General features: G+C 40.6%; 1 protein-coding gene across 1 annotated transcript; it reads right to left on the reverse strand.

Moving 5' to 3' along the window:
- CASS4 (Cas scaffold protein family member 4) lies at positions 1 to 27,777 on the reverse strand. Its single transcript, XM_084645480.1, has 7 exons — positions 27,319 to 27,777; positions 14,367 to 14,798; positions 8,969 to 9,073; positions 8,345 to 8,494; positions 4,117 to 5,475; positions 2,951 to 3,031; positions 1 to 2,150 (listed from the first exon to the last, which is right to left on the reverse strand). Exons 1-7 carry the CDS (start codon positions 27,328 to 27,330, stop codon positions 1,737 to 1,739), a joined length of 2,553 nt encoding a protein of 850 aa, XP_084501606.1. The 5' UTR covers positions 27,331 to 27,777; the 3' UTR covers positions 1 to 1,736.
- Between the last annotated feature and the right edge of the window lie 100 nt (positions 27,778 to 27,877).

Genomic DNA, 27,877 nt, shown 5'->3' on the forward strand with positions numbered 1-27,877 from the left:
GAACAAATTTCTGCAGATATCAGGCCAGGCCAAAATATGTACAGTGTGCTCAAAATAAAGAACGGCTTAAATATTTTTTCTTTGCACTTCCATTGGAAATCTGTCTGAATGCAGCTGTTTCAGCAATGCATTCTGTTGCATGTTGGAACATTACACTGAGACTTAGCCAAATTTTCTTTACAGGCACAAATTGCACCCGAATTTTTGCATCCACAAATGAATTGCGACTACAAATGATGGCAAAACTAACTGCCTGCTTATCAGAAGCAAATTATACAGATAGAAGTTGTACCTACAAAAGGAAAACAAGACTTGAAAATTTAAGCCATATTTGAAAAAAAATAAATTAATTGGTAAAAAAAATACAAAACAACACACAAAAACCTATCTAGGTGTTTATATGGCCTCCATCACTGTAATAGCTGAGCACCAGAAGAGAGAGAAATCATACAAAAATCATTGGCTCAAATTCCTCAACTATGCAGAATTGTCCTCAAAATGAGTGCACATGTATCCTGCATTACTGTGCACCCATATTCTGGCCAGCAGCAACCCAATAAACAGATTATTCCTGTCTTGACATTCACCCTAATTTTGCATGAACAGCCTGCATGGATCTTATGTGTGTTTTGTGATCGTAAACATGCTGACCATGTTCCCTAAACTTTGAGGCCAATTCTGTAATGGTCCATTATAGCTTCTCCCATGGAAGACCTGTGAAGCAGTTGCTCCTTGGGTTTAGATGAGAGCCAGTATGGGGAGTCCAATCATTTCTCTATGGTGCTGGGTATAGGTTTTCTGTGGCCTATATACACATCATCTGCCAGAATTTGTTCCATACTGTGCTCATAACATTGTAATATGAAAGATCTGTAAATGACATTTTATTAAAAAATCTGTAGTTTAAAACAAATACGGTAAACAATCCCCTGGAAAAGAGAGAATGATGATGGCTTCACATAACAATGTATCACAATTTATATCTTGGTCTGTTATCAGGAAAACCAGTACAACACTTACATTTCCAAGTGAAAAAGAATAGAAAAATATATTTATCTGCTTTGTTTGGAAAGATAAGAAATCAGACAAATAATAAAATAAGTGTATAACCATACTCTATGGAAATTTTTGCCAAGCCATTCCAATGATTGATTGGAAGGGTTGACTCAGCATTTTCCAGATAGTGCTCTAAACTGTTGTGTGGAAAGTACAAATTCGATTCCTGGTCATAGTGGGTATCTCTACACAGCCCGTGGGAGTCAGCCTCCTAGCCTAGGGTGATAGACTCGGGGTAGCTGGCTTTCACCAGCACTCTAAAAATAGGTGTATAAACAGTGATTTGAAATTGCAGCTTGGGCTGGAGCACAATCTGTAAAGTCTAGGAGGGGTTGAGTTTCACATTCTGAGGTCCAGACCAAGCTGTCACTTCAACGTGCTGTCTATACATCTGTTTTTAGAGCACCAGAACATGTCCCACTAACCCAAATCTGTCAACCTGGACTGGGAGGATTGTTGCCGCAGCCTGTGTAGACATTCCTCAGGGCCTTAGTACACCTTTCATTGCCCAACAGCAACCTCGACAGGGTATGGCTGATTTAAGACTGGAATTTGGGTTCTTTGTGGAGTCCTGTCTTCCTCGGCTCTCAGGATACCATAGTTGAGGGGTTAAAACCCAGAAATCGGGGGAGATCCTAAAGTTTTCACCAGGATTCTCTTCTAAGAATGGAAAGGCTTCTTCATTCCATCATTGCCCTAAACTGCTGAGTGTATTTAGACAGCTCATCAGCTTGATTTTGAAGTTCCTGTATGGCACCTGTCTTTGGATACTGCACTGCTGCATTTTTGGTGGCAACAGCCAAGTTCTTCAGCAGGCTACAAAACTGGCTGCTGCTGCAGAGGATGTCATTCCGAATATCCTTTTCTTGAGTTTCCTGACAGAGAGAATCCACCAACTTTTGTCCCACCATAATGATCAGTTTGCTCTGTGCTATGAAGACTTCTGGCGGTTGATTATTGCTAAGACTACTGGTAAATACACTAATGGCCTTATGAAGGGCATCAAAATACAGTCTACAATTTTCTGAGAGAGTGATTTTCTTTGCCAAGTCCAGGTTGCTCTGAATATTATGCTTTTTTGAAGGTGGGAAAACCTAAAAAAGGGAAAAGAAAACAAGAAAGACATTCAGTTTGGTAACACAGAGATTGTTTCCTTATCCACTTTATCCTGTATTCTCCTGTAGTTTCAATTAAATAAATTATTCTTCACGTTGCTGCAGCTGATTTGCCGCAGCTCCAAAATTGTCACAGCCTGGAGACCTTTCGTAATTATAAAGCACTATTTCTAGCTTTGGTAGGCCATGAAATATCAGATCTTAAAATGATATGATCCTAATTGTAATCTACCTTTTGCCCACATACTTACACTTCACTTACAACATGATTTTAGTAGTGGATGTCACAAGAACTGTTGGAGTTAAAAATCAATGCTTTAAAAAGGCTGAACACTTGGAATTCTAGTTTTCAAATGCTATAAAGTATTTAGGCCTGATTGTACAGGGTATTGGCTTCACGGGAGTTGTGGGTAATCAGAATTCTGAAAATCAAGGGTTTCATCTCTTATTGTGGCCATTGAGATATTAGCTGGTTCAGTCATACTCAAAATAAAGTGAAAAAGGCAAGACAGTAAATAATGCTATGATTTAAAATTCCAGGCTTTCACGACATGAGGATTAGAAGCACTTCCCTAGACTAGTACAAATGTTTTCAGGACTTGTAAATTGTTCCAAGCACTGGTCCTGGACAAAAGATCAGTAAAAAAAAATCCCTTCATAAAAAATTGATTTTTCCAGTCAAATTCTAGCTTTTTAAAATGTTAGCAAGGTGTAGAAGCCATATATAACTTCAGGGACCGAAAGCCTTTACTAGCAACAATTTTCAAAATCAGAAATACCTTTGTTTTTAAATCTGCATTCTTCTTTGCCATCTCTTTAGCTGAAAGGGTTTTTTTCACCTGTTCCAACCCAGGAGACTTCTGAAAAATGAAAACACTTGAAATGATTTATATATTGTTTCAACATACTACGGGTTTTGTTTCATATAGCGCTATAAGAATTCCTTGTTTTAAAAATTACATGCAGTCAAAATGTTGCTACTGTATAGAATGACACCTGCTGTTAGAAACATAATGTGATCAGCTGTAATTTCTACTACAAAATTTAGGAGCTGACCCTGAAAGGAGTAGTAGCATCGGGCCCATTATCAGTGAACTACTTCCAGCTAATGTCAGTATATGTTACGACAGAGCCATTTGCTGTCTGATATTTGTTCTGTGTACTCTGTTCCCAGAGTAACTTCCAATATTGTTTAAGTCTAGATATTATTTCCTGGCATTTGACTGAAATACTTTCCCTCTTTCCGAGTTTTATACTGCTGCCCATAGTATCTGAGTGCCTTCCGAGTAAAAGCAAGAGCTAGAACAATGTTCCTAGTGAGCTTCTTGGACTCTCTGGCATTTCTCCCTTTCTGGGAAAATTACTCAACTGACAAGCACCTGGAAAATTAATAAATAGGTCAGTTAATCTACAGTATGAGATTAAGTTGCTTAGACCATTTGGTTTGTGTGTTAACACCTTTTGTAAATTACCCCTAAACTGCAAAACGTTTGCTAACAAATCACAAACAGGGCAGCTGACATTTCCGGCATCTGGGCACCATAGTTGATGTGCACCGAAAACACAAAATTGTGCCATAACTATTAACGTTGAATATGCTGACACGAAACAAATAGCACCCTAAAGAAACACATTGTTTGAAGCTGGGCTGAAATTTTAGCCCTAAGCATATCTGGGTGGTGAGGTTCAAGATCTGCTCTCTATGAATGGACAAGCCCCACTTCTCTAGTCCTTCTATATTTGACTGGCTGTCATGGTTGTGGCTGCTGTGGCATTCGTAGCCATAGACCTCCCAAAAGCCTGGAGGTAGGCAATCAGGCTAGCAGGTGAAATTGAATATAAACCAAAGCGAGGTTTGTGGTAAAGCAAAGTTAAAATAGAGCAAGTAAACTTACCTGCAAACAACATGAAGCAGAAAATTGGCAGCAAATCATGTTATACTGACCTGTAACTGAACATAATCACAGTCTTCAGTGACATTTTCTCTTGATTTCTCAGAAGAGACTTTATTTTTGTTTGGTTTATCCAAAGTATTTCTTTGGAGTGAATTCAGTTCTATTCTTCTGGGTATTGGGATCGGTTTTGCCATTTTACGGTCTGTATCAATTTTTGGTGACTTCGTCTCTTGCTCCTTGCAATTCTTTTTGAAGAGAAGCTTTCCATTAGCTATGATGATAGAAACAAATCTCTTGATATCATCTGGAATTGTGCGGGCTACCATAACAAACCGATCAAGATCATCTGGGTTATTCTGAGGTTTCTTAATGACCAGAACTTCCAGTGACCAGTTGCAGTTATTTAGTGCTTCCCTTGTTTCTACCAAGATCTGGAATGAGTCTGTAAGAATTTTCAGCTGTGTTGTAATTCTGGTTTGAAGGTTATTGTCAGTGACGCAAGAGGCATTCACCTTGATGGCTTGAGCAAAATCCAAGAATTCTCCCAAAGATTCTTTTATGTGATCAATTGCTCTATGGATTTCCTCAAGGTTTGTCTCCAGGTGTTCCTGGAATCTCCACTTACTGCTTACAAAAATCATCAGACTTGCAACTGAACTGGATACACTGTGCTGCAGCTTGGTCAATGTCTCTATGGCTAAGTCAAGCTCCAATTTAATTTCTTTTGCAGGTTCTTCTGATGATGACATAGAAGAGGACTCAGCAGAAGTGCTTGATGATGTAGATAGGGTGCTGGTTCTACTGTCCACACTGGAAACTGATAATCTGTCTTGTTCTAATTTGGCATCTTTTGACAGCTGTGGAGGAATGTTGTAAGTATGGTTTCCAAAACTACTGTTGTTTTTTTCAGTCCCTTTCCTGTGTTGTAAAGCAGTAGGCAGCACTTTTGGAATATCATAAACATTTTGTTCAGAGTTCTGTTGCTCAACCCTTGGAGTCAGAAAGCTTGGTGGAACATGATAGTTACCGTTTTGCTGCAAAAGTAACATGTTACGTGAGGATGGTACATTATAACGAGGGATGTCAGGAAAGGTTAATTTTCTCTGGGTTGGTGGAACATCATACATTTGTGGATTCACTGATTTGCTTTTGATATTTGTTGGTGGAACATTTTGCAAACTAGAACCATATCTGGCTGGTGGTACATCATACAGCACCTGCTTTTCCAGGGAACGATCGGAAGGATCTTTTTTTAAACCCATTTTTTCAGGTGATACTGGAATATCGTAAGTCCATTCTGACTTCCGAGGATTTGGCAAGGTATTATAATGACCCAAAGATTTTATTTGAGACAAACTTTGTAGTGAAATGTCATGGTCTCTTGTGGTTGTGGGGGGGACATCATACACCTGGAAAGCAGTACACAAGGTTTACAAGCGGCATTTAGAAATATAAGGTCAGATGCAGAGGCATAGGTCAATGAAATCAATGGAGCTATGCCGATTTACACCAGGTGTGGCTCTGGCACCTAGTTCTAATTCTGCTCCCTCTCTGAAATGCACAATCACATTGCAAATAGGAAATATCTAATATTTTGACCAAGTATATTTTTGTCACATCCACAGATGATCAAACTGTAAGGTAATGTTGATCAAGGATAGTATTAGATAGTGCAGTGAACAAGATTTCATGACCCTCTTAACTAGCAGAACTGATTCCAATCTCTTTAATTTCCAGTAGTCATACAAACATATGCACACATGCAAATTAAAAAAAAATGCACAACTGACCACACTAAAATAATTGCACTGTGTTTACATTTTCAAAGGCTTCCTGAGATGCATACAGATCTTATTCAGTGGCATACAATAGCTGCTTGTGTACATCTGACCTCTACAGCTTGAAAAATGATGACTGATTCTGGTGCAATAAGGCCAGTAGTAAGAATAATATACACTTTGGGCCAGATGGTGCTTTGCTGCTTCACAAGGGTGGTGGGGAGGGAGTTCAAGATGCAACTGGAGTGTGCAGTCGCTGGGCACAATTGCAGCGTTTGTGATTTGCCAAGGTTTCCAGGGGTGCAAGACACCCTCAAAAGTGGCAAGGAAGAGGTGGGTCCCTGACTTTCCCCCCTTCATTGGACCATGTAGCTGGCCAGATATACAAGGTGTGGGCAAGCTGCACCTCTAATGGCTCCCCTGAACAATGGGATGCTCACTGAGGCACAATCCCTCCCAGAGTTTAAGCTGGGGTGTGGCGCTTAATACTACATCCAAAGCAGGCCAGTCCATGCATCACGACTGAGCCTACAGTTTTCACTTTTCACCCAAGGATCTCAAAATGCTTTACAAATACTGGTGAAGTCTCACCACATCCCCATGAGGTGTAGGTATTATGTATTTCAAATTGTAAGTTCTTTGGGACATGGATCTCATTATCTATTTGGCTATCCTTGTAAAGCTCCCAGCACACTTTTTGGCATGATACAATTATTATTATTAATAATATAATTCCTATTTTTAAGTGGATACACTGTGATATGCATAGATTAGGTGTCTTGCCCAAGGTTGTGCAGTGAGTCATTGGCAGAGCTGGATACAGTCATGTCGACTAGCTGTAACCACTAGACCACACTCTCATCTTACAATACAATGCAAGTTATTCGATTCTGTTTCAAGGTTACAAACATGCAGATATTCAAGAATATAAGAATCTGACATCACTTTTACTTACCAAATAGTTTCTTGAGTCACCTTTTTTGGTGACAATGTCACTTTAAATACAGTAAGCAAACAAATACAATGATAGTTCCATCTTCAGCAGGTATCCAGTATAACTAGTCTCATTTCTTACTTTAAACTTACTTAATATTAAAAGTAAGAAATCCACCAAATGTGATCTAGTTTAAATTACTATAAAATGGATGCACAACTGGCTGAAAAAACACACTAAAAGAATAGTTATCAATGGATCAATGGTTCACTGTGAAACAGGAAGGACATATCTATTGGGGTTCTGTGGGAGTCTGTTTTGGGTCAAGTACTATTCAACATTTTAATTAATGACTTGGATAATGGAGGTTTCAGAGTAGCAGCCGTGTTAGTCTGTATCCGCAAAAAGACAAGGAGGACTTGTGGCAATTTAGAAACTAACAAATTTATTTGAGCATAAGCTTTCGTGAGCTACAGCTCAGTGGAGAATACACTTATAAATTTCCAGATTACATCAAGACAGGAGGTGTTGCAAGTACTTTGGAGGACAGGTTTAGAATTCAAAATGATCTTGACAAATCAGAGAATTGATCTGAAATCTATAAGATTAAATTCAATACAAGAAAATGCAAAGTGCACTTAAGAAAAAAAAGCACAAATACAAAAATGGGAAATACAAAAACGGCTAGGTAATACTACTGTAGAGGAGGCTTTGGGGAGAGGGTTATAGTGGATCACAAATTGAATGTGAGTCAGCAATGTAATGGAGGTGCAAAAAAGGCTAATACTCTAGGGTGTATTAAAGGAGCATTGTATGTAAGACTTGGGAGGTAACTGTCATGCTGTACTCTACTGGAGTACTGTGTCCAGTTTGGGGCACCACCCATTAAGAAAGATGTGGACAAAATGGAGAAAGTCCAGAGGAGAGAAACAAAAATGATAAAACGTTTAGAAAACCTGATCTACGGAAAAGTTTAAAAAATGGGTATGTTTAGACTTGAGGAGAAGAAGACCAAGGGGGGATATGTTAAGGGCTGTTATAAAGAGGACCGTGATCAACTGTTCTCCATGTCCTCCAAAGGTAGGAAAAGAAATAATGGGCTTACTCTGTAGCAAGGGAGATTTAGGTTAGATATTAGGAAAAACTTTTCAACTATAAGGACAGTTAAGTTCTGGGTTAGGTTACCAAGGGAGTTTGTGGAATCTCCATCACTGGAGTTTTTTAAGAACAGGTTAGACAAACACCTGTCAGGGATCATCTTGGACAGGTGCACTTGACCCTGTCTCAGCACAGGGGGAGGGACTAGATACCCCTCAAGGTCCCTTCCAGTCCTACATTTCTATGGTTCTATGATATTAAAGAAATGTAACATTGACGTAGTGCTGTTTTTATGTTTATTCTTCTTGGCAGATTGATGGCACTTAACTATTGTGCTGGTGCTCCACCTCACATCAGAGGCATATACAGCATATTAGTATAACCATACACCCTTTCATGTGTTCTGCTGTATGAGTGTGAAAGTATTAATGAAAGATTATTCTCTGCCATTCAGTGAGTAACACTTACACTGCCCACTGGAGAGTCTTGCTGGACATGGATTTTTGCCTTTTCTGGGCTGGATGGGATGTCATAAAGCTGTTGCTGCTCTTCCTGGATATATTCTTTGAAGAGGATCGGCATAGAGCCCTTTCTGGCTGTGGGTGGAGTGGCACACCTCTAATAAAATACAAAAGTAAGGTTGACTTAAATACTGTTTATCACTGCACCAACTTGAAGACTTAGGGTCATAACTGCCTTAAGTTCATGCAAGTATTCTGTGTGTGTACTCAGAGCAGGATCCAGTTCTTAGAATCTACAGAACTGTTGAATAATATCATAATGCTGTAGGGAGGGGAGATGGGCACTAGGTGGCGCAGTAGGATGTTACAGTTAATTCTTGAGGATTTGGATCCAGATATATTATTTTAAAAAATGTATCAAATTTAAAAGAGAATCAGATTCTTATTGGGTTTTTTTAACTTTCATATAGAATTCTCTACCAATCTTTATAGCAGAGTTCAAACAATAAATGAATAAAAAAGTTATAATTTACTTTTAAATTTTATAACACCGTTGCATATGATAAGGACTCAGAAGTCCTGAATTCCAGTCCTACTTGATGGACATATTCAGTGACATGACAGGACTCACCTGAGTGAATAGGGCTATTCGGTGTTGTGGTGATGGAACATCATAAACCTCACTTTTTATACATGGTATGGAGGCCCGAGATGGTGTGGGAAGAGTAAACTGGTGCTTGAGGGGGAAAAAAGAAGAACGTAATGAGAAAGTTGAAGTGATCTTAGGGCATCTTTGAGAATGTGATGAGTCTCATGGCCATTGCTGGAAGAATTCCTTTTGGGGTGTTAATTAAAAAGCTTCTGTCAAATATTCACTGGCCCTAAACTTGAAAACTGCTCACTGTCTGCCTATTAAACAGACAGGGTTTATTTTTCCTATAATTCCCTTTTACTAGTATTTCCACTCTATTTCAGAGATGAATTATTGCCAGATTAAAGGCCTCACATATATATATTGCCTCACATATAGCCCAGGAAATATAAAAGATGTGTAGTGAATCAGTCCTGATCCAGATACCAACTAGATCTTTTGGCTCCCAAAAAGTAAAACTGAAAAGAGATCCATGGGGTTTCTACTCCAGCTTTCCTATGGGTACAGGAACATAAGAACATAAAAACGGCCTTACTGGGTCAGACCAATGGTCCATCTAGCCCGTATCTTGCCTTCCGACAGTGGCCAGTGCCAGGTGCCCCAGAGGGAATGAACAGAACAGGTGATCATCAAGAGATCCATTCCCTGTCGCCCATTCCCAGCTTCTGGCAAACAGAGGGTAGGGACGCTTCAGAGCATGGTTTTCAAGTGAGAGGAGATTATAGTGGGCGGTAGCACCAGTATTTTTAAAGTATGTGGTGCTGTAAAGGAGGTTGGACTTCTCTCAGAAGGAGCAAACCTGTTGTTCTCACCTCTTCCTCTGGTCCTGTCCAACTCCTAGAGCACATGAGTCTGATGGGGGAGCTCTAATGCATAGACCTGTTACAGATTTATTTCATTGTATGCTTGAAACGTTGTTTTAAGAGGCATAAGAATGAAAATACCGCCATGACGGGAGGCTGTGGATATGTTTAGTTAAAATGCTATCAGAGTGCAAATAGATATGAACACTGGGAAAAGGATTTTTCACCCACTCCAAAACCACCCTGAATTTTGTCTATTCAGCAATGAGACGCCCTTGAAACTGCACAGTGGGTCTATAAATCACAGAATCATAGAACATCAGGGTCGGAAGGGACCTCAGGAGGTCATCTAGTCCAACCCCCTGCTCAAAGCAGGGCCAATCCCCAACTAAATCATCCCAGCCAGGGCTTTCTCAAGCCTGACCTTAAAAACCTCTAAGGAAGAAGATTCCACCACCTCCTTAGGTAACCAATTCCAGCACTTTACTACCCTCCTAGTGAAAAAGTTTTTCCTAATATCCAACCTAAACCTCCCCCACTGCAACTTGAGACCATTACTCCTTGTTCTGTCATCTGCTACCACTGAGAACAGTCTAGATCCATCTTCTTTGGAACCCCCTTTCAGGTAGTTGAAAGCAGCTATAAAATCCCCCCTCATTCTTCTCTTCTGCAGACTAAACAATCCCAGTTCCCTCAGCCTCTCCTCAGAAGTTATGCGCTCCAGCCCCCTAATAATTTTTGTTGCCCTCCGCTGGACGTTTTCCAATTTTTCCACATCCTTCTTGTAGTGTGGGGCCCAAAACCGGTCATAGTACTCCAGATGAGGCCTCACCAAAGCCGGATAGAGGGGAATGATCACGTCCCTCGATCTGCTGGCAATGCTTCTACTTATACAGCCCAAAATGCCGTTAGCCTTCTTGGCAACAAGGGCACACTGTTGACTCATATCCAGCTTCTCGTCCACTGTATCCCCTAGGTGCTTTTCTGCAGAACTGCTATCTAGCCACTTGGTCTCTAGTCTGTAGCAGTGCATGGGATTCTTCCATCCTAAATGCAGAACTCTGCACTTGTCCTTGTTGAACCTCATCAGATTTCTTTTGGCCCAATCCTCTAATTTGTCTAGGTCCCTCTGTATCCTATCCCTACCCTCCGGCGTATCTACCACTCCTCCCAGTTTAGTGTCATCTGCAAACATGCTGAGGGTGCAGTCCACACCATTCTCCAGATCATTAATGAAGATATTGAACAAAACCGGCCCCAGGACCGACCCCTGGGGCACTCTGCTTGATACCGGCTGCCAACTAGACATGGAGCCATTGATCACTACCCGTTGAGGCAGACGATCTAGCTAGCTTTCTATCCACCTTATAGTCCATTCATCCAGCCCATACTTCTTTAACTTGCTGGCAAGAATACTGTGGGAGACCATATCAAAAGGTTTGCTAAAGCCAAGGAATAACACGTCCACTGCTTTCCCCTCATCCACAGAGCCAGTTATCTCATCACAGAAGGCAATTAGGTTAGTCAGGCATAAACCATTGCAACACCAAATTTGTGACCTGAAGGAGCTTCTACTGAAGCTTTATGTTGCAATAACCCATTTAAAAGTGAGAGGCAGTGTTCTCCACCACATCAAACTGTCACACCCACCAAATTCAGAGCAATGTGGTGGAAGGACATATTATGTGGAAGAAGGACAAGGCCTCAGCTTTTTATCTGCCTGTTACATGTTTGAGAAAGGCCTGGCTGACTAGTTTCTTGTAAGGAAAGGAAATAAATAAGTGAACGTGAATTCTGTTATTATTTTGCAAAAGAAGCCATTTCTCTTACAGGTTTCAGAGTAACAGCCATGTTAGTCTGTATTCGCAAAAAGAAAAGGAGTACTTGTGGCACCTTAGAGACTAACCAATTTATTTGAGCATGAGCTTTCGTGAGCTACAGCTCACTTCGAAAGCTCATGCTCAAATAAATTGGTTAGTCTCTAAGGTGCCACAAGTACTCCATTTCTCTTACAAACCATCTACACTGACAGAACTGTAAGAGAACAGGCTTTATTTTTCTGCGCAGAGCAGGTAAGAAGGTAAGTAGAGTCCAGCTAAAAGGTTCTGGTTTGGCCCAAATCTACTTTCAGATACAGACAATCTTATTTGGTTGGTAGTAAAATGTGAATCAGTGAATATCATACCCTATTACCCGATTTGCTACAGAAAAGAAATCGCTTTGTATATTTTCAGGGTCAAGCAAGCTAAGACAACAGATGGCTGAAATTTTTATTGGATAAGAAGTAAAAAAAAAATTACAATCTTTAAAGTGTAGGTGGAGCATGCACACAGGGTTTTTCAGAGGGGTTTATTTTTTTCAGTCAGAGTCCCTCAAAGACTGAGTAGCTTCACCCAGCTGCTCAGAGAACAGCTGAACATGTCAGAAGATATGCCAGTTGTCCCATACCATCTACATGGGGTAATCTAGGATACTTCAATTTGTACTGCTGTACTCAGATGGGCTGTCTACCTCTACACCTTTAAATGCATGTGTACATGTCGCTGTTGACTCCTGTGGTACAATTGTTCTTTTAGTAGCAACTGTGATGTAGCTCAGGCAAACCTGAAAGTGTAAATATTAGAAACATCTTAACGATTTTAAAGTGTTTTTTCTTTCCTTGTGGCACCTTAGAGACTAACCAATTTATTTGAGCATAAGCTTTCATGAGCTACAGCTCACTTCATCAGATGCAGTATGTAGTTCACGAAAAGCTTATGCTCAAATAAATTGGTTAGTCTCTAAGGTGCCACAAGTCCTCCTGTTCTTTTTGCGAATACAGACTAACACGGCTGCTACTCTGAAACTTTTCTTTCCCTGTTAAAGGAAACAGCTATAGCTGAACAAGGTAGAGTCAACATATAACAGCTTAGCAGGTATCACAGGGCAGCAGTATAGATAGATAGATAGATAGATAGATAGATAGATAGATAGATAGATAGATAGATAGATAGATAGCAAAGCCATGTAACTCTCAGCTTGTGCTCCTAATTCAATGGAAAATGGGTATGTGACAATTTCAGGGCCTGATTTTTTTAAAAGTTGGGGGCACAACTGCATATGCAAAATGTTCGTGCACTGTCATGCCCAGTGTGTATACGCCTTCTTTGCAAGTAGGTGCATAGATCAGGTCATTGCCTGTGCAGAAGGCTAACTATGTTCCCTTGAACATTCAGTTACACGCTTTGATTGTGCAATTATGGTAATCACACATGAAAACTGGGAATGCAATTTTGAAAAAATGGACCTCAATCTCCACAGATACACTAAGTTCCCTTGGTTTTTCAGCATCTGTTCACCAGGTAATACATAGAGCAACACTGTTGTCATGGTATCCTTCCTTTTGATGCAAAGGTAGGAAAAATGGCTAAAGGAGGTAAATGGAGCAACATGAGATGGCTCAGAGTAAATGATTAGATGAATCGTCTGCATCCTTTATAGACTGACTTAATATTTAAGTCTCTGCCTTAGATCATTTAACCTTTGTATCATAAGTTTCATTTAGGGGATGGTTAATGTGAAGCTCCCATACCCAAGGCCCCATGAGTCTGTGAGACAAAACATAAAGTAAAATAAACTGTAGTGAACTTCACTGATAAATTCCTGCTATTACTGCTCATTTTTCATTAGGAAGGCCTCCGAGGCAATTCTTTGTTACAGGGATGGCTGTTTTCAACTGCTTATGTTAGGGCACTCAATTCACATTTAATAAAAATAATACTTAGTACTTATACGGGCTGTTGGAGTGCCCGAGTATTGATGGGATCACCCAAATGTGAACTGGGTAATCATGCATCCAAGCCTAAAGAAAGGCGAGCAGAGAAAGAGAGGGTCTCTCACTGAGAAGCTGAAACAAGGGAGCAGTTTTGAAGTGACTCCTGAAATGGATAGGGACTCAATGGAGCTATCTGGAGAAGGAGGTGACCTGGTGCATGAGGCGACCGGCAGCAGCATTCTGCACTTATTGAAGAAATGGGAGGTGAAGAGACTAAAGGGAAGAGAGTTGCAGCAAGAGAAGATGATAGTCTGGCTGAGAAGTTCTATAACCACATTGTTACAAATTATCTTCTATAAGTGTCAAAACCAAAGGAATATGTGTCTGTGCCTCAACCACTAACGGATGAAGCTCTGGAATTTTATAGTTTAAGGAATTTTAGCATGTGTTTGTAGGAACCTTAAATTGCTATATTCCACCCAAAGCAGTTATTATATTCCTCTTCACTTCCTGTCCTAAATGATTGGGCAGTTATATAGCTGCCACTTACTGTCACGGAGGTGGCTGTTTTTCAGTGGGGGGTGATGTGATTCCAGAGATGACGATATGTGTTTTATGGGAATATTTCCAATAGAATAACAGTATTTATTCAAGTAGCCTAAACAAAGCATTGTTTACTTGGCTGACTTCACTGCAACTTTCAACTGAAATTCTCAAGTCCTTAGGAGTCTGCTGAAAAAGTAAAAACCATCAGGCTTCCCTTCCCCTCTCACTGGTATTTTCCAACACTTGAAACCTTAACACTTGCTTATATTCTTACCTGATTGGTTAGGCTTTGGATCTTTTCACTGAATAATTGTGCAGCTAAAGCTGGCACTTGATATATTTCTTGAGTAGGTGGAGAAGAAACAGAAGAAGGAAGTGGCTTAATCCAACTGTCCATCCGTTCATACGTAGGTGACAACGTGGAAGACTTGGGAGCTGATGGAACCTGGTAGATATTTTGTTGACTGATGGGCAATTCCTGAGAATCAGGCTCAGAGGAGGGAGACAACGTTCCTTCCTGGGAACCAGCAAGGAGTTGGAGGCGATTAGCAGGAGCCAGACCTTGTCTTCCATGGAGGGAACATTTCCACCATCCTTCACTCTCTAAAACATTCTGCTCAAGAACCGTTAGGATGTCTCCTTTGCGGAAGGCTAACTCATCTGAACACTCAGCCTTGTTGTCATATAATGCTTTTGCCAAGGTACTCTAGAGAGGAAAAACAAATAAAAAAGAACACATGCAGTAATATTTGCACTGCTTGTATTATTCAGAAGTGTTATATGGAGCTACCAGATTAACATTTCTCAGCACCTAAATTCATGCAAATTCAAAACTGCTAATATTTATTCCTAGGATCAGTTCTCAAGGCATTGGTTTTACGAAGTTAAACCTTTTGAACATATGCCTGCCATGTTTTAGTGTGTTACAGAAATAAATAATGCTATAATCATACATTGCATTTCTCTAGCACCTTCCATCGGAGGATCTCAATGAAAACATGAATTACATTAGCCTGATGAACACCCCTGGAAAGTAGGAAAGTATCATTAGCTGAGTTTTCTGGATAAGGGTACTAAGGCAGAAAGCTACTCAGGTCACGCAGATAGACTGTGACCGATTCAAGAATAGAACCCACATCTCCTAACTTCTGTCTAATCAATCTATCTATTTACAACTCTATCACACCTGGTATCTGAGTGCCTTGCAGCTCCAAGTGTTAACCACACATCCATCCTCCCTCTCTTTTCACATAAAACACAGTGCTGGAGGTGTTATTATTCATTTCCTTTCTTAGAGCCAGATATAAATGAACCACCTGGTAGTCACTACCCTGAGGATTTCAAGAAAATAACCGCTGGTGCTAGCAATGATAGATATGGTAGCTGCTGCGGTTTTTACTGCTTTATCTTCTAACCAAGCCATTCTAGATGACAAAGTACAGTAAATACACCAGTGGCCAGCCTACACTAGCATTTCCACCAGTGTTAGTACTGGGAGAACAGCACCCAGTGCCAGCACGGGGATGGGGAGGGGGAGGGCGGTGTCAGAGAGAGATTTCCCTAAATATTCAGAGTAGGCAAGACCCCTGCTGTGAACATGAGATTAAGGACATTTCAAATCAATGAGCATAATAAGAGATCTGAGAATAGTGATGCTGCTAGTTACTTTATTGTGGAAGATAGTCTCCATAAGATACTTATATGGCTCCCATTATGATAGCATCCAAGCATCTTCTCATGTATTTATTCTCGCTGCACTTCCATTAGTTAGGAAGTGCTATTAGCCGCATTTTACAGGTGGGAACTGAGGCACACTACACATTTGTGACAGAGCAAGGACTTGAACCCACGTCTGCCAAGTCCCATACAAACATACTAACCAGTAAACTATGCTTCCACTCTGTTCAATTATTTATTGTGATCATATGTATGTGGCTAAACATGTTTTGTTCTTAGAACTCAGGTTTTTAGTAAGCAATATCATTAAAATAGCCAAAAGTATAGCAAACGTGGCCTTCATCACTGGAAGAAAAGGAGTACTTGTGGCACCTTAGAGACTAACCAATTTATTTGAGCATGAGCTTTCGTGAGCTACAGCTCACTTCATCGGTCCGATGAAGTGAGCTGTAGCTCACGAAAGCTCTTGCTCAAATAAATTGGTTAGTCTCTAAGGTGCCACAAGTACTCCTTTTCTTTTTGCAAATACAGACTAACACGGCTGCTTCATCACTGGAGGCATTTTTGTACAATTTACTACTGCTGATGAAAGAATAAAAAGAAGTATCCACATACTATTTCACATACGTGGCTTTATTTTCAGCTTCAAAATAAGATCAGCCACTCTCCCCATGGAATGTGGATTAGGAAAAACAGTTTCTTATCCAGAAGTGCGAGTAATGTCCAAAGAGATAGCGTCTGCATTGGAAATATAATGCCTGATATTTTTATCCAGTGCATTTGCCATAAAGCAACAGCTGGTTTGAAGTATCAGGAGAAGAAAATCAATTTGTCAGCTCAGCTGATGAAAGCAGCCTGTTGTTGGTAATATAAATTTCTTCATAGGGATGGCTGGGAACAATGGCCCTTTTATGATACATGGGTTGATCCACACATACTGCACTAGCAGCTGTCAGAGATGGACAGCAACAGTCCCACTTACCTTATGTCATAGTTTGATTAAAATGTTCTTGTTGCCTTGTACGTGTCAGTCCCAAATTCTACTTTGACAATACCAAATGCTTGGGACCACCTGTGTTTAAGTGAGACATTCTGTAATCTCAACATACAGTATAACCCAGAGAGGGACAGGGCATTTCACATTGTCACAATTGTGAATAAAGGCCAGATTTTCCTAGTATCGTTAGCAGTAATATTACAATAGCAGTGAGCGACTCCAGCCAATACTGGGGTCCCACTGTGCTATGCACTGTATAAACACACAGTAACAGACAGTCCCTGCCCCTAAGAGTTTGTGAACTACATAGAAAGGATGGGCAAAGGGAATATTTATATCATCATTTTGCAAATGGGGGGCAACTGAGGCATAGAGCAATTAAATGACTTGTCTAAGGTCTCACAGGACACCTGTGGCATAACCACAAGACCATCCTTCCTAGTTGCGCCAATGTAAACGAGAGGTGATATCCATGGTATGACTTGAAAAGACATTTGGCTATCAACCTATCTGTAGCTAATTATTTGTTGAGAAAACGCTATCGTAAGAATTTTTATGCCTGAGTCTGCAATTGCAGTGCACATATCAGATTTCAGAAGGGTTGAACCGACTTACAACAGCTTTAAGCTTAGCCCATGTACTTTACTTGGAATCTCTACAATTAAGGACCATAAGTTATGGCCCATGTTATATGAATGTATGACATAATAGTCACATCATCAGTGCTTCAGTGACACCCAAAAGTGATTTCAGCAGGCATTTCTGGGGGAAATTTGCCAAGTACTCTCTAATCTCCTTGCATAGGGATAGATGGGTCTCCTTCTACTGTGAATGTATGGAGCAAGACAATCCCACTATCAGAGATGACACTAAAGAATCCTTAATCCCCATCCCTTTATTTTTGTATCTTAAATTTCATTCTACAGTGTTAGAGAAAAGTTGTTAAAAAGTGTTAGAGAAAAGTTTTATTAGACCTGTACCAATAAATGTTTCATCTGGTGAATCATCATCAAGATCCAATAATAACCAAGGGGGAACACAAAATTAGTTGGAGACTTAGCGAAAATGAGGCCTCATGTTTTTAAGTATAGGAGTCAGTTTGTCTCTTGATACACAGATATTGGCATTGTTAATAAAAACTGTAAACATGGCCCAGAGTGTTTTATAACTTGTAAGCAAACATTCATATATATGATTGCTTATGTTCTGTGGCTAAATTATATGGGTTTACATTTTCAAAAGTGGCCTCTATATTAGACACTTGTGCTGATGTCAAAGGATCACACATGCTCAGCACCTTTGAAAATCAGGCCCTAGCCATGTAAAATTGGGCACTCCAATTAGACACCGAAAATTAGAAGGTACTTTTGAAAATCTGACTCATGAAATAGCAAATCTGTTGTTCTCATGGATCATGGATCATCTTGCATTCCATTTGAGAGCTCCATTCTTAATAGATGAGCTCAATAGGTGAATGCAAGAGAAATGCCAGAAATTTCTGGAACAGCTTCCTTAAGCAAGATGTAATAATTAAATTGAACTAGTGAATGATTCAAGGAATTGGACCACACTGGGTCCGATTAAGTGACCGATTTTAAACAATGGTTTTTAAAAGCATAATTAGATTTGAGAAGGCAGTCAGTTTGGAACAAATAAAAACAAAGATGCCTTTACATTGCGTATATTGACATGTGGACTTTGGTCCCAAGGGAAGTAAAGTCATTGTGTCACAAATACCTTAGAGAGATTTACAGAAGGGCAAAGAGTAATTTTATGGCCATTAATACAACTATGCAACCTATAGTGATACAGTACAAGTTAAAGCTCGTGCTTCAGGGAGTATGGTCAGCACCACGGGGGTCAGGAGCCAATTCCTTTACATCCCCATATTCTGCATTGCACAAATCAGGAGATATTATAGGATTTCTTCCTGTGTCCTCTGGAGCATAGGTACGGGCCACTGCTGGAAGTCTGATTCCAGATTAGAGAGACCAGTAATCTGATTGGTATAATAAATCTTATGTTTGTAGGTGTTATTGTCTGCTCATCCGCTGGATGATATGATGTATGACATTTGTCATTGTATGTTCAAAAGGCCTGGAAACTGCCTGAGTATATTAGTGAGGATTTTAGACCTATTTGCCTTCCCACTCATATTTGAAGAGATTTTAGCAGCATGCAGAAACACTTATGAAACCTTATAAATGTGCTACAATGTTATTACCCAAATTCTAACTGTTTGTTCCTTTACTGTTGTTATTTTAATCTCCTGGCACCAATTCCTGCCATAAATTGTAAAGCATTTTGCATCTAGATCTTGTTGTGAAAACCCAACTTCCTCCCTTGAAAGGTTTCAGATTTCTGTGTATTTTCTGTGTTCAGAGTAATGAAGGATCAAGGGAAAACCACAACAGCGTATTGTTATGCCAACATCAGCAACACAAAGCCAGTGAGGTAGGTTGTTCTGCAATTAACCCCTGAGCTCCAAAAAATAAAGAAAAAAGAACATTTTTGCAGGGCATAAAAACGGTAAATTGTATAGCTTTGCCTTCATTCCATGCCTTGTGTTCTCCTTTGCCTATCTATTAATAAGTATAGTAAGTACCATTTTTTCCCTCGCATTTCCTTTCTGACTATGGTGGTTAATCATCATGACTCTTACAACTTTGACAGCTAGGGAGTGAGCAAGAGAGCATAATACTTTAGGTAGTACCTTTCATCTAAGGAACCTATACAGCTTTTAGCAGATATATTATCATTACATATCATTTGTATCACAGTAATACTTTAGAGCAGGGGTGGGCAAACTACGGCCCCCGGGCCGAGTCTGGCCCCTCAGGGCTTTGGATTTGGCCTGTGGGTTTGCCCCCGATGGTGTCGCAGGCCCGCGCCACTCTCAGAAGGGGCTAGCACCATGTCCCTGGGACCCTGGGGGTGGGCAGAGGGCTCCGTGCTTTGCCCTTGCCTCCAGGCACCGCCCCCCACAGCTCCCATTGGCCGGGAATGGGGAACCGTGGCCAATGGGAGCTTTGGGGGAGGTACCTGGAGGCGTGGCAAGGGCAGCACGCGGAGCCCTGTGCCCCCCCTCCCCCAGGGGCTGCGCAGGGACAAGGATCCGGCTGCTTCCCGGAGTGGCACGGCATGGGGCTAGGGCAGGCATGCAGGGAGCCTGCCCTGGCCCTGGTGCGCACCGTTGCCACCCCAGAGCCGCTTTAGGTAAGTGGCGTCGGGCCAGAGCCCGAACCCTTCCTGCACCCTGCCCCGCAGCTCCCCGCCCTAAGCCCCCTGCCTGCACCTTGCACCCCTCCTGCACCCCAACTTCCTGCCCTGAGCCCCCTGCTTCACCCTGCACCCCTGTGCACCCCAACCCCCTGCCCTGAGCCCCCTGCTGCACCCCACACCTCTCGTGCACCCCAACTCCCTGCCCTGAGCCCCTTGTCCCACTCTGCACTCCCGTGCACCCTAAGCCCCTGCCCTGAGCCCCCTGTCGCATCCTGCACCCCTCCTGCACCCCTGCCCTGAGCCCCCTCTTGCACTCCGCACTCCTCCTGCACCTCAACCCCCTTCCCTGAGGCCCCTCATATACCCCGCATGCCTCCTCTGCCCCAATCCCTTGCCCTGAGCCCATTCCTGTACACCTCACCCACTCCCACACCTCGCACACCCTCCCGCACCCCAACTCCCTGCCCAGGCCCTGCATACAATTTCCCCACCCAGCTGTGGCCCTCGGCCCAAAAAGTTTGCCCACCCCTGCTTTAGAGCCCCAGTCTTGGGCCAGCACCCAAATGGGTGATGCACAGACACTTTGAAAATCATTTGTAAGTAAATGTAGTAGTGGTGAAACATGCTAGTTTGGCAGACTAAAGCCCCCTGTTATACCCCTGTGAGGAAGGTATTATTATACTAGTTTTATAAGTGACTAAACTGAGGTACAGTGAAATTAAGAGAGTCACTGACAGAACCTGGCATAACACGAGGAGCCCCCTGGCCTTTGCTCTGCCATTCACCAACACTCTCACAGCATAGACTCGTGCACTCAGATCCTCCATTCTGTGATTTACATTTACTCTGAGAAGTATAGTGAATTACTAAGCAGCCATTGCTTGCTCTAGTTGTTCCGAGATGCTTTACAGTAAGACACTGACTCTTAAAAGAGCTCAGCCTGGTACCTGATTTTGTGCCCACAGTAACTCTGTGCATAATTTTGTGGCTGCAAATAACTGCAGACCTATTTTATGAGATTTAAACGTTTGACTACCTGATCTGCCAGTATCGTCAGGCTGCAAGTGTGTTATCAACTGTATCTGCAGTTATTTGCCCCAAGATTATTTGTGGGTGCAGAATTGGGGGCACCAAACTTGAGCTCATTTTTCAAAACCAGGCCCCAAATATTCTTTCACACTTGCCTGGGACATGTGTAAAGACTCACTATCAAAGGCCCTTTCTGTTATTTGAGCAGAAATGCTCTCTGAAGATTGTGTGTGTGTTCATTAGCCAATCATTCCCACGATCACTGAGACCTCTGTGGGCTGCTGGGATAAGAGATAGTTCTGCTCTGAGGCCAATGGGAATTGCATTTTTTGTTTGTTTCCAGAGAACCGGAAACTGGCTGTCTAACACCATCAGCCACACAATGCTGACTAGGACAGCTGTATGCAGCTCTTGGGTAGTTTTACATGATCTCTATACTTCTCTTTAATGTGCACTTGAAATACTCAATGCACTATAAACACTAAAGCAGCAGAGATGAGATCAAAGTATGTTTGTCTGTGTTGTTTGTTGCTTCTTTAAAGGTCCCATCTTCCCTAAAAAAGCAGTATAGCAAGGACACTAACATTTTCCCCATAAACCCCACTGCTACCATAAAAAGATAAAGGAACATGATATATTAGAAACCAAGTCTCTAAGGTGCCACAAGTACTCCTTTTCTTTTTGCGAATACAGACTAACATGGCTGTTACTCTGAAACCTATCAACAGATGATGAGTTAATCATTCCCACCGCAAGGTAAATTTCAGATAGCCAATCAAAGAATTTAGGCCTAGAAAGTGACCATCATCCCCAAGCACCCCATGAGAATTTATTCTCCTCTGAATATGTATGCATAATCCCTATTTATAACCATGTGAGTTAATTACATAGTTTGAGAGGAGGAAAGTCACATTAAAGGCTGATAACAGAGATGGTTTAGCTGTCTAAAAGCAGCAGTTTTAGCTCCCTGGAACACAAGTTAGAATCGTTGTTCAGTCAACACAACCCTTCACTCTTCTGAAAAGGTAAATTAAATTCTTCCTTATCACATAATGCACCTGATCAGACAAAATCTGAAAAGGTGAGGTTTTGCACAGATATAGGTCCCATGATCTGCCTGGCTGCTAACCTCCACCCCCCAACCTGAAATGATTAATGGACATGCAGTACAGAATTTGGGAAGCACATTGGGAACCTTAAGGATGAAAGTTGCTATGTAATTGTATGTTTATTAATGAAAAATAGTTGGAAATAACGTGGTTAGAAGTCCACAAAGCTGACAATGCAATTATTTAACCTTAAGTAGCTGTAGCTACATATACAAAAACATAGCATATATTTAGAAATAAAGAAAAAATGTTATTTTACAGCATGATATAGAGTTAATATTTCCAAGAAATAAACGACACAACTATGTTACAGAAAATAAAATCTAGTAGACATATAAGCAAATGTCACTAGCAAAATATTGCACGTTACAGTAGTCAGCATGGTGGCTTTCCAATCAGAGAAGGCTGTCGAAATGTTGGCATTTCACTTATGGACACCTGCAACTTGTATTTGAAAATCCTTATTAATTATTAATTTTATTATTATTTAATACAATCCAAAAGCATGCTAGGCATTTGACAGAATCTTAATTTCTAAAGAAAATAATTCCAAAGATTTTTTCCTTCTATTGTCTTTAGTTTGCTTTTTTTTTTTTTTTTTTTTAATAGCTATTTCAAAAGTCTGAACACAGTTTTTTAGTCATGGGAATTTTGTCTGCAGATTGAGATTTACATTCTTAAAAGATGTTGTAGCCACATTTTGAGAGTCTTTTAAAACCTTTAAAGTACTCTTTAGTGCAGGATAATATGACTTTAAATATTTGAGCAGAAGAAGAAGATACAGTTAAAAGCTGTGGATAGTTTGCAAAACAATTATGTTGATGTATCAGTAACACCTCTTGGCATGTTTACTGAACTGTTTCCAGTTAATCTATTCACCTCAGAAAAGAGCTGAACAAATAAACAATTCCACATGCCTTTTAAAATGTGGAATGAGGTTCCCAGATGAGTCCTTTTTAAATAGTCTAAATTAAGCCAATTTAATGTGACAAATTAAATTAACTGTAGACTGCCAACAGTTAAAATATACTAACACATGCAGAAGAAAAATAGAAAATCCTCAGATTCTCTGAAGTTTCCCTAAATATATGTGCCTTAATTCTGACTATGCCTGACCATATGTGTTTGCTCTTGGTATAGATGATATGTAACATTTTTGGTGGAGCACAGGTGATCTGAGATGCTTTCATTTAATCCGTGGATCTGTTTGTGGTTAATGTAACTAGAAAATAACAAAAATGTAGCAAGCATTAACTATTTGGTTTGATTTGACCCTTGTTCCATACACAGAAGTCCCATGTTTTTGCGTACGGAAATTTTTCAGGATTTGATATAAATAAGTGTTTGAGAGCTAGGAACGGAGAGGAACACTTTATCTATTTTATTCTCTATGCAAAGGGTTATCTAACTGTTAGAGGACCACTTAGGGATCTAATTAACTGTTCATTTCCTGTTTTTTAGTGGTTTGAGTGTTATTGAACTCGAGGTTCTGGAAGGCCATGAGATACCACAAGGCAACCATAGCTCTGCATTAATTAAGGGTTTTTTTGGTTAGCGAATCTAAGCATCAGGTTTAAAATTCCAAGAACTACAAATTTCAAATCCAGAAGGATCAGCTCAGCTCTTGGAAGGATGAAGATCTTTCCAAACTGGAAAAATTGGCTTCCATTCTATGGGCGATACCTTTTGGAGGAGACTTTACGCATGGAGTCCTGTTTCCTCAGTACTGTATTACAGGGAGTTGGTAGCGGCTCTATAGTTAAGGTAGTTTCCTACTATAAATCTATTTTTCAACCCTCCTCAAATCCCGTCCCCTCCCCGACAAAACTGGTCAATTCCTGACTCCACTGAAGTCAATTGCAAAACTCCCATTGACTTCAATAGGGCCAGATTTCAACGTATTTTCCTAAAATTTCACGTGCCACAACTCCTGCCAGAATTTTTCCAGGAAGTTGGGAATCAAAAATAATAAATGAGTTTTAAAAATACAATATTTTTTAAGAAATTCCCTGCACTTAATTTTTTGAAAACATTCATTTTTTTTCATTTTAAAATGTATTTAATTCATTTATGTATGTTTTGACTCATTCTATCTCCAAATGGTCTTGGTCTAAAGACTCCAGATGTGTTGGCTTGCTGGCCATACTGAGGTTAGCGGCCTGTTAATAGGTTTAGGTACATTTAGTAGGGAAATTACCAAGTTTAGCTATCAAGGCATATTGAGAGCTTTAGGTGGGTTGTATGTACCCATCACTAAAGTAGGCAACAAAGAAGATTGACTAGAGCAGGGGTTCTCAACGTTTTTCTGTCTGAGCTTCCCCCATATGCTATAAAAACTCCATGGCTCGCCTGTGCCACAACTGTTTTTCACCGTATAAAAGCCAGGTCCAGTGTCAGGGGGTAGCAAACAGGGCAATTGCCGGGGGCCCTGTGCCATAGATAGCCCTGCGAAGCTAAGTTGCTCAGGCTTTGGCTTCCGTCCCAGGTGGCAGGGCATTTCAGCCTCGCACAGAGTCTTCAGCTTTCTGCCCTGGCCCCAGTGAGTCTAACGTCTGCCCAGCTTGGTGAACCTTTTGAAACCTGCTTGCAGGCCACCTGAATCCCTGTTTGAGAACCGGCCACTGGACTAAGGGATCATTAAAGGAGGGATATAGAGAAGAGGCACAGAAAAGATCTCTGTCCTTTGCCCAGCCAGGAAACTTTGCTGGCCAGAAGGAGGCTGCAATAGGAACTGGAAGATAACCTTGTTACTGGGCTTCATCTAAAGAGACTTTGTAAATTAAGGACTGGTTGTTTTCCCCCAACTTTAGCCCCCCTGAGTAAGCCATCCTCTCTCTGCCACTGTGCACTACACCTTTTAAAAGCTAAACTTGTTAAAAAGTCTGGAAACTGAGCAGTAAAGGGATTCAGTCAGTGCCCTAATCCCATCTATTGTTTCCTTTATGGCCCACTTGATTTAGAGGAAATTATTTGCAGAAGTAACATTGTGCCATGTATCTAATTGCAAAGGTTTCATTTTAGTTGTTGCTATATTTTTCCCCCCCTACTAACGTAATGGTGATTGCATGCTATCCCACAGGCTCATATGACATTTAAAATAGGATGATAGTGACTGTCTGAACTTGGTCAGAATTAAATTTGAAAGCCAAGTAAAATAAAAGGTAATTGGAGAAACAGGCTGAGAGAGGTTGTTTTGCCCATTCACAGTGAATCAGTAGCAGAATCAGGACTAGAGGCCGAATCTCCTAGCTCCCAGTGCCCTAATCCTTGACAGAGGTGCCAGAATATGTGCTCCCGCTCCCCGCCCCATTTGGAAAATGTCAATGAAAAGAAAAATAATTGTTAAATTCCCAAGTTTTTGTTTAAAATTCCTCAAAGGCTTTGGTTTTCTGATTTAAAATTTTTAGGAAAGCAGGTACTTCTTGTGGAACTTTTCATTGACTTGAAAACCTAGCTTTTCCACTTAAACAAACAAACAAAAGCTGATGGAATTTTTTTGACCAGCCATAATCACTAAATCACACTTCCACCTACATGCAGGAAACATAATTAGAACATGTTGAAGCTGATGATGTTAGCATGCCCCTTATATAGTAACGAGGGGGAATTACCTCCTAAATTACAGTTGCCAGGGTCAGCTTTATGTGCTAGACAAAGTCCAAACACACAGTTTTCCATTTTGCAGAAGTTCTTACCTTTCTGCACAAAGGAAACTAATGCTAGAAGAAGTCATTCCACCTGGCATCACGGGGTTAATAGAAAAATGTGGTCTGTGGAGTGCGGTCTTTTTAAAGCAGGGGTCCGGTAATTTGGACAATGTTGTCTTCCCAGCTTGGCTGCTTTGTAATGTTGGGAAAACATTTAACTTCTCTGTGCCTCATGTTGCCCACTTATAAAATGCGGGAGCAAAATACTATTCACAAGATTTGCTGTGAGGACTGATAAATCTTTGCAAAGTGTTTTGAGATAATCAGATGGAAGGAACAAGTGCAAAGAATGTTCGTTACTAATATCTGTGGTTCAGCTTTCCATTACTAATGTGGAGGCTCAATTTTGAAATTTACAACCTGGATCTCAAGCTGGACATTTTTATATAACCTTCTGAGGTCCCTTCCAACCCTGATATTCTATGATTCTATGATATGCTGTTACAGCAAGCTTATATGTGCAGTGCTGAAAATCCAGACCAAAATATTAAGACACATTTATAACAGATATATGATCAGCGTTGCATGGGGTTGTGTTGTTTTCCCATGAAAAAACAATTGTATTCAAAACTTTCTAAAGACAGAAGGAATCGTACTGGCTATTTGCTCTTTTTCAGTTCAGTCATTACTGTAGAACAGTATTTTAGGATGTGTTCAGTCATTCTAGTGTATTTTGTCCTCTCTGCACAAATGTAACTCTTACTCATATTACTTAACACTTGTACATCAAAGGGATAATCTGCCCATAGGTTGTATTTGAACAGTTCCATAAATCATACATTTGTCTTCTACTACACCGCACAGACATTTGTATGGCTTCCCTCTTTTGAATAAGGAAAAGGAGTACTTGTGGCACCTTAGAGACTAACAAATTTATTTGAGCATAAGCTTTCGTGAACTACAGCTCACTTCATTGGATGCATCCGATGAAGTGAGCTGTAGCTCACGAAAGCTTATGCTCAAATAAATGTGTTAGTCTCTAAGGTGCCACAAGTCCTCCTTTTCTTTTTCCGGATACAGACTAACATGGCTGCTACTCTGAAACCTCTTTTGAATGAGATCCAAAATGAAGATGAGATGCAATCACTTGTGCTCATTAAAAATTCCATGGTAATTATGAAGGCAAATGGCCAATTAGACATCTAATAACCTGCTATTGTCATAAATGTTGCTTACCAGTACAGTATACTGTATCACTGTATAATTCTTTACTTACAGAAGAATGAGTCAAACCTAACTTCTTTAGACAGACACTCTCCTCCTCTCCTTGATAAAATAGAGTAGTATTTTTTCAGATAACTATGGATTGCATGTTAAAAATTAAGATTGTATGTTACAAAGTATCATGTTAGGAACTAATAAACAGAAATAGAGCATGCTTTAAACAGAGATTGTAGCAGATGCAGATATACATTCCATATACATTCTCACAGAAATGCGATGCCATTAAATAAAATACAGCAGAAGTAATAATCTAGTACTTACATTGACTTTCATCTTGTCTTTTCTCTATTATTCCATTACCTAAATGAGAACAATACACTCTCCCCTTCTCAAAGTGAAGTTCTTCAGCTCAGACTGAAGTACGGTAAGGTTTGGCTAGAAGCCTGGGTATTAGACTTTCAGCCTACACCTCCCAGTGCTGGACTTACTGTGAACCCTGCCGAGGGTGAAGTGAACAGCCACTGGGAATGAATGGAACTAATTACATAGTAAATTCTCTCTAACGTTACATGGCCTGCAGCTATGTTCATGCAAAAGAAGGAATGGCACTCGGTCAAGCCTCCAGGAAGAAAAGGCAGAAACCAAAATAGGAATTCTGATATTGTAGAGCTATAAGAACGTCACGTGGACACTGCAGTGAAGCTAAGACAGAGTGATTTGAGTGCATTTGGGGGCTTTTTCCCAAGGTAGTATCAGTTCTTCTTCCTCCTCAATTTGTATTTAAAAACACTTCGATTTTGAATTTTTCATGTTCAGGTCACTAGAAATGTCATGGCTCAGCAAGACCTTTACAGCTATATAAAACACTGCAGAAAAACCA

This window comes from Lepidochelys olivacea (genome assembly GCF_965140295.1).
Source record: "Lepidochelys olivacea isolate rLepOli2 genome assembly, chromosome: 13".
In the NCBI taxonomy this organism is placed as follows: domain Eukaryota; kingdom Metazoa; phylum Chordata; order Testudines; family Cheloniidae; genus Lepidochelys; species Lepidochelys olivacea.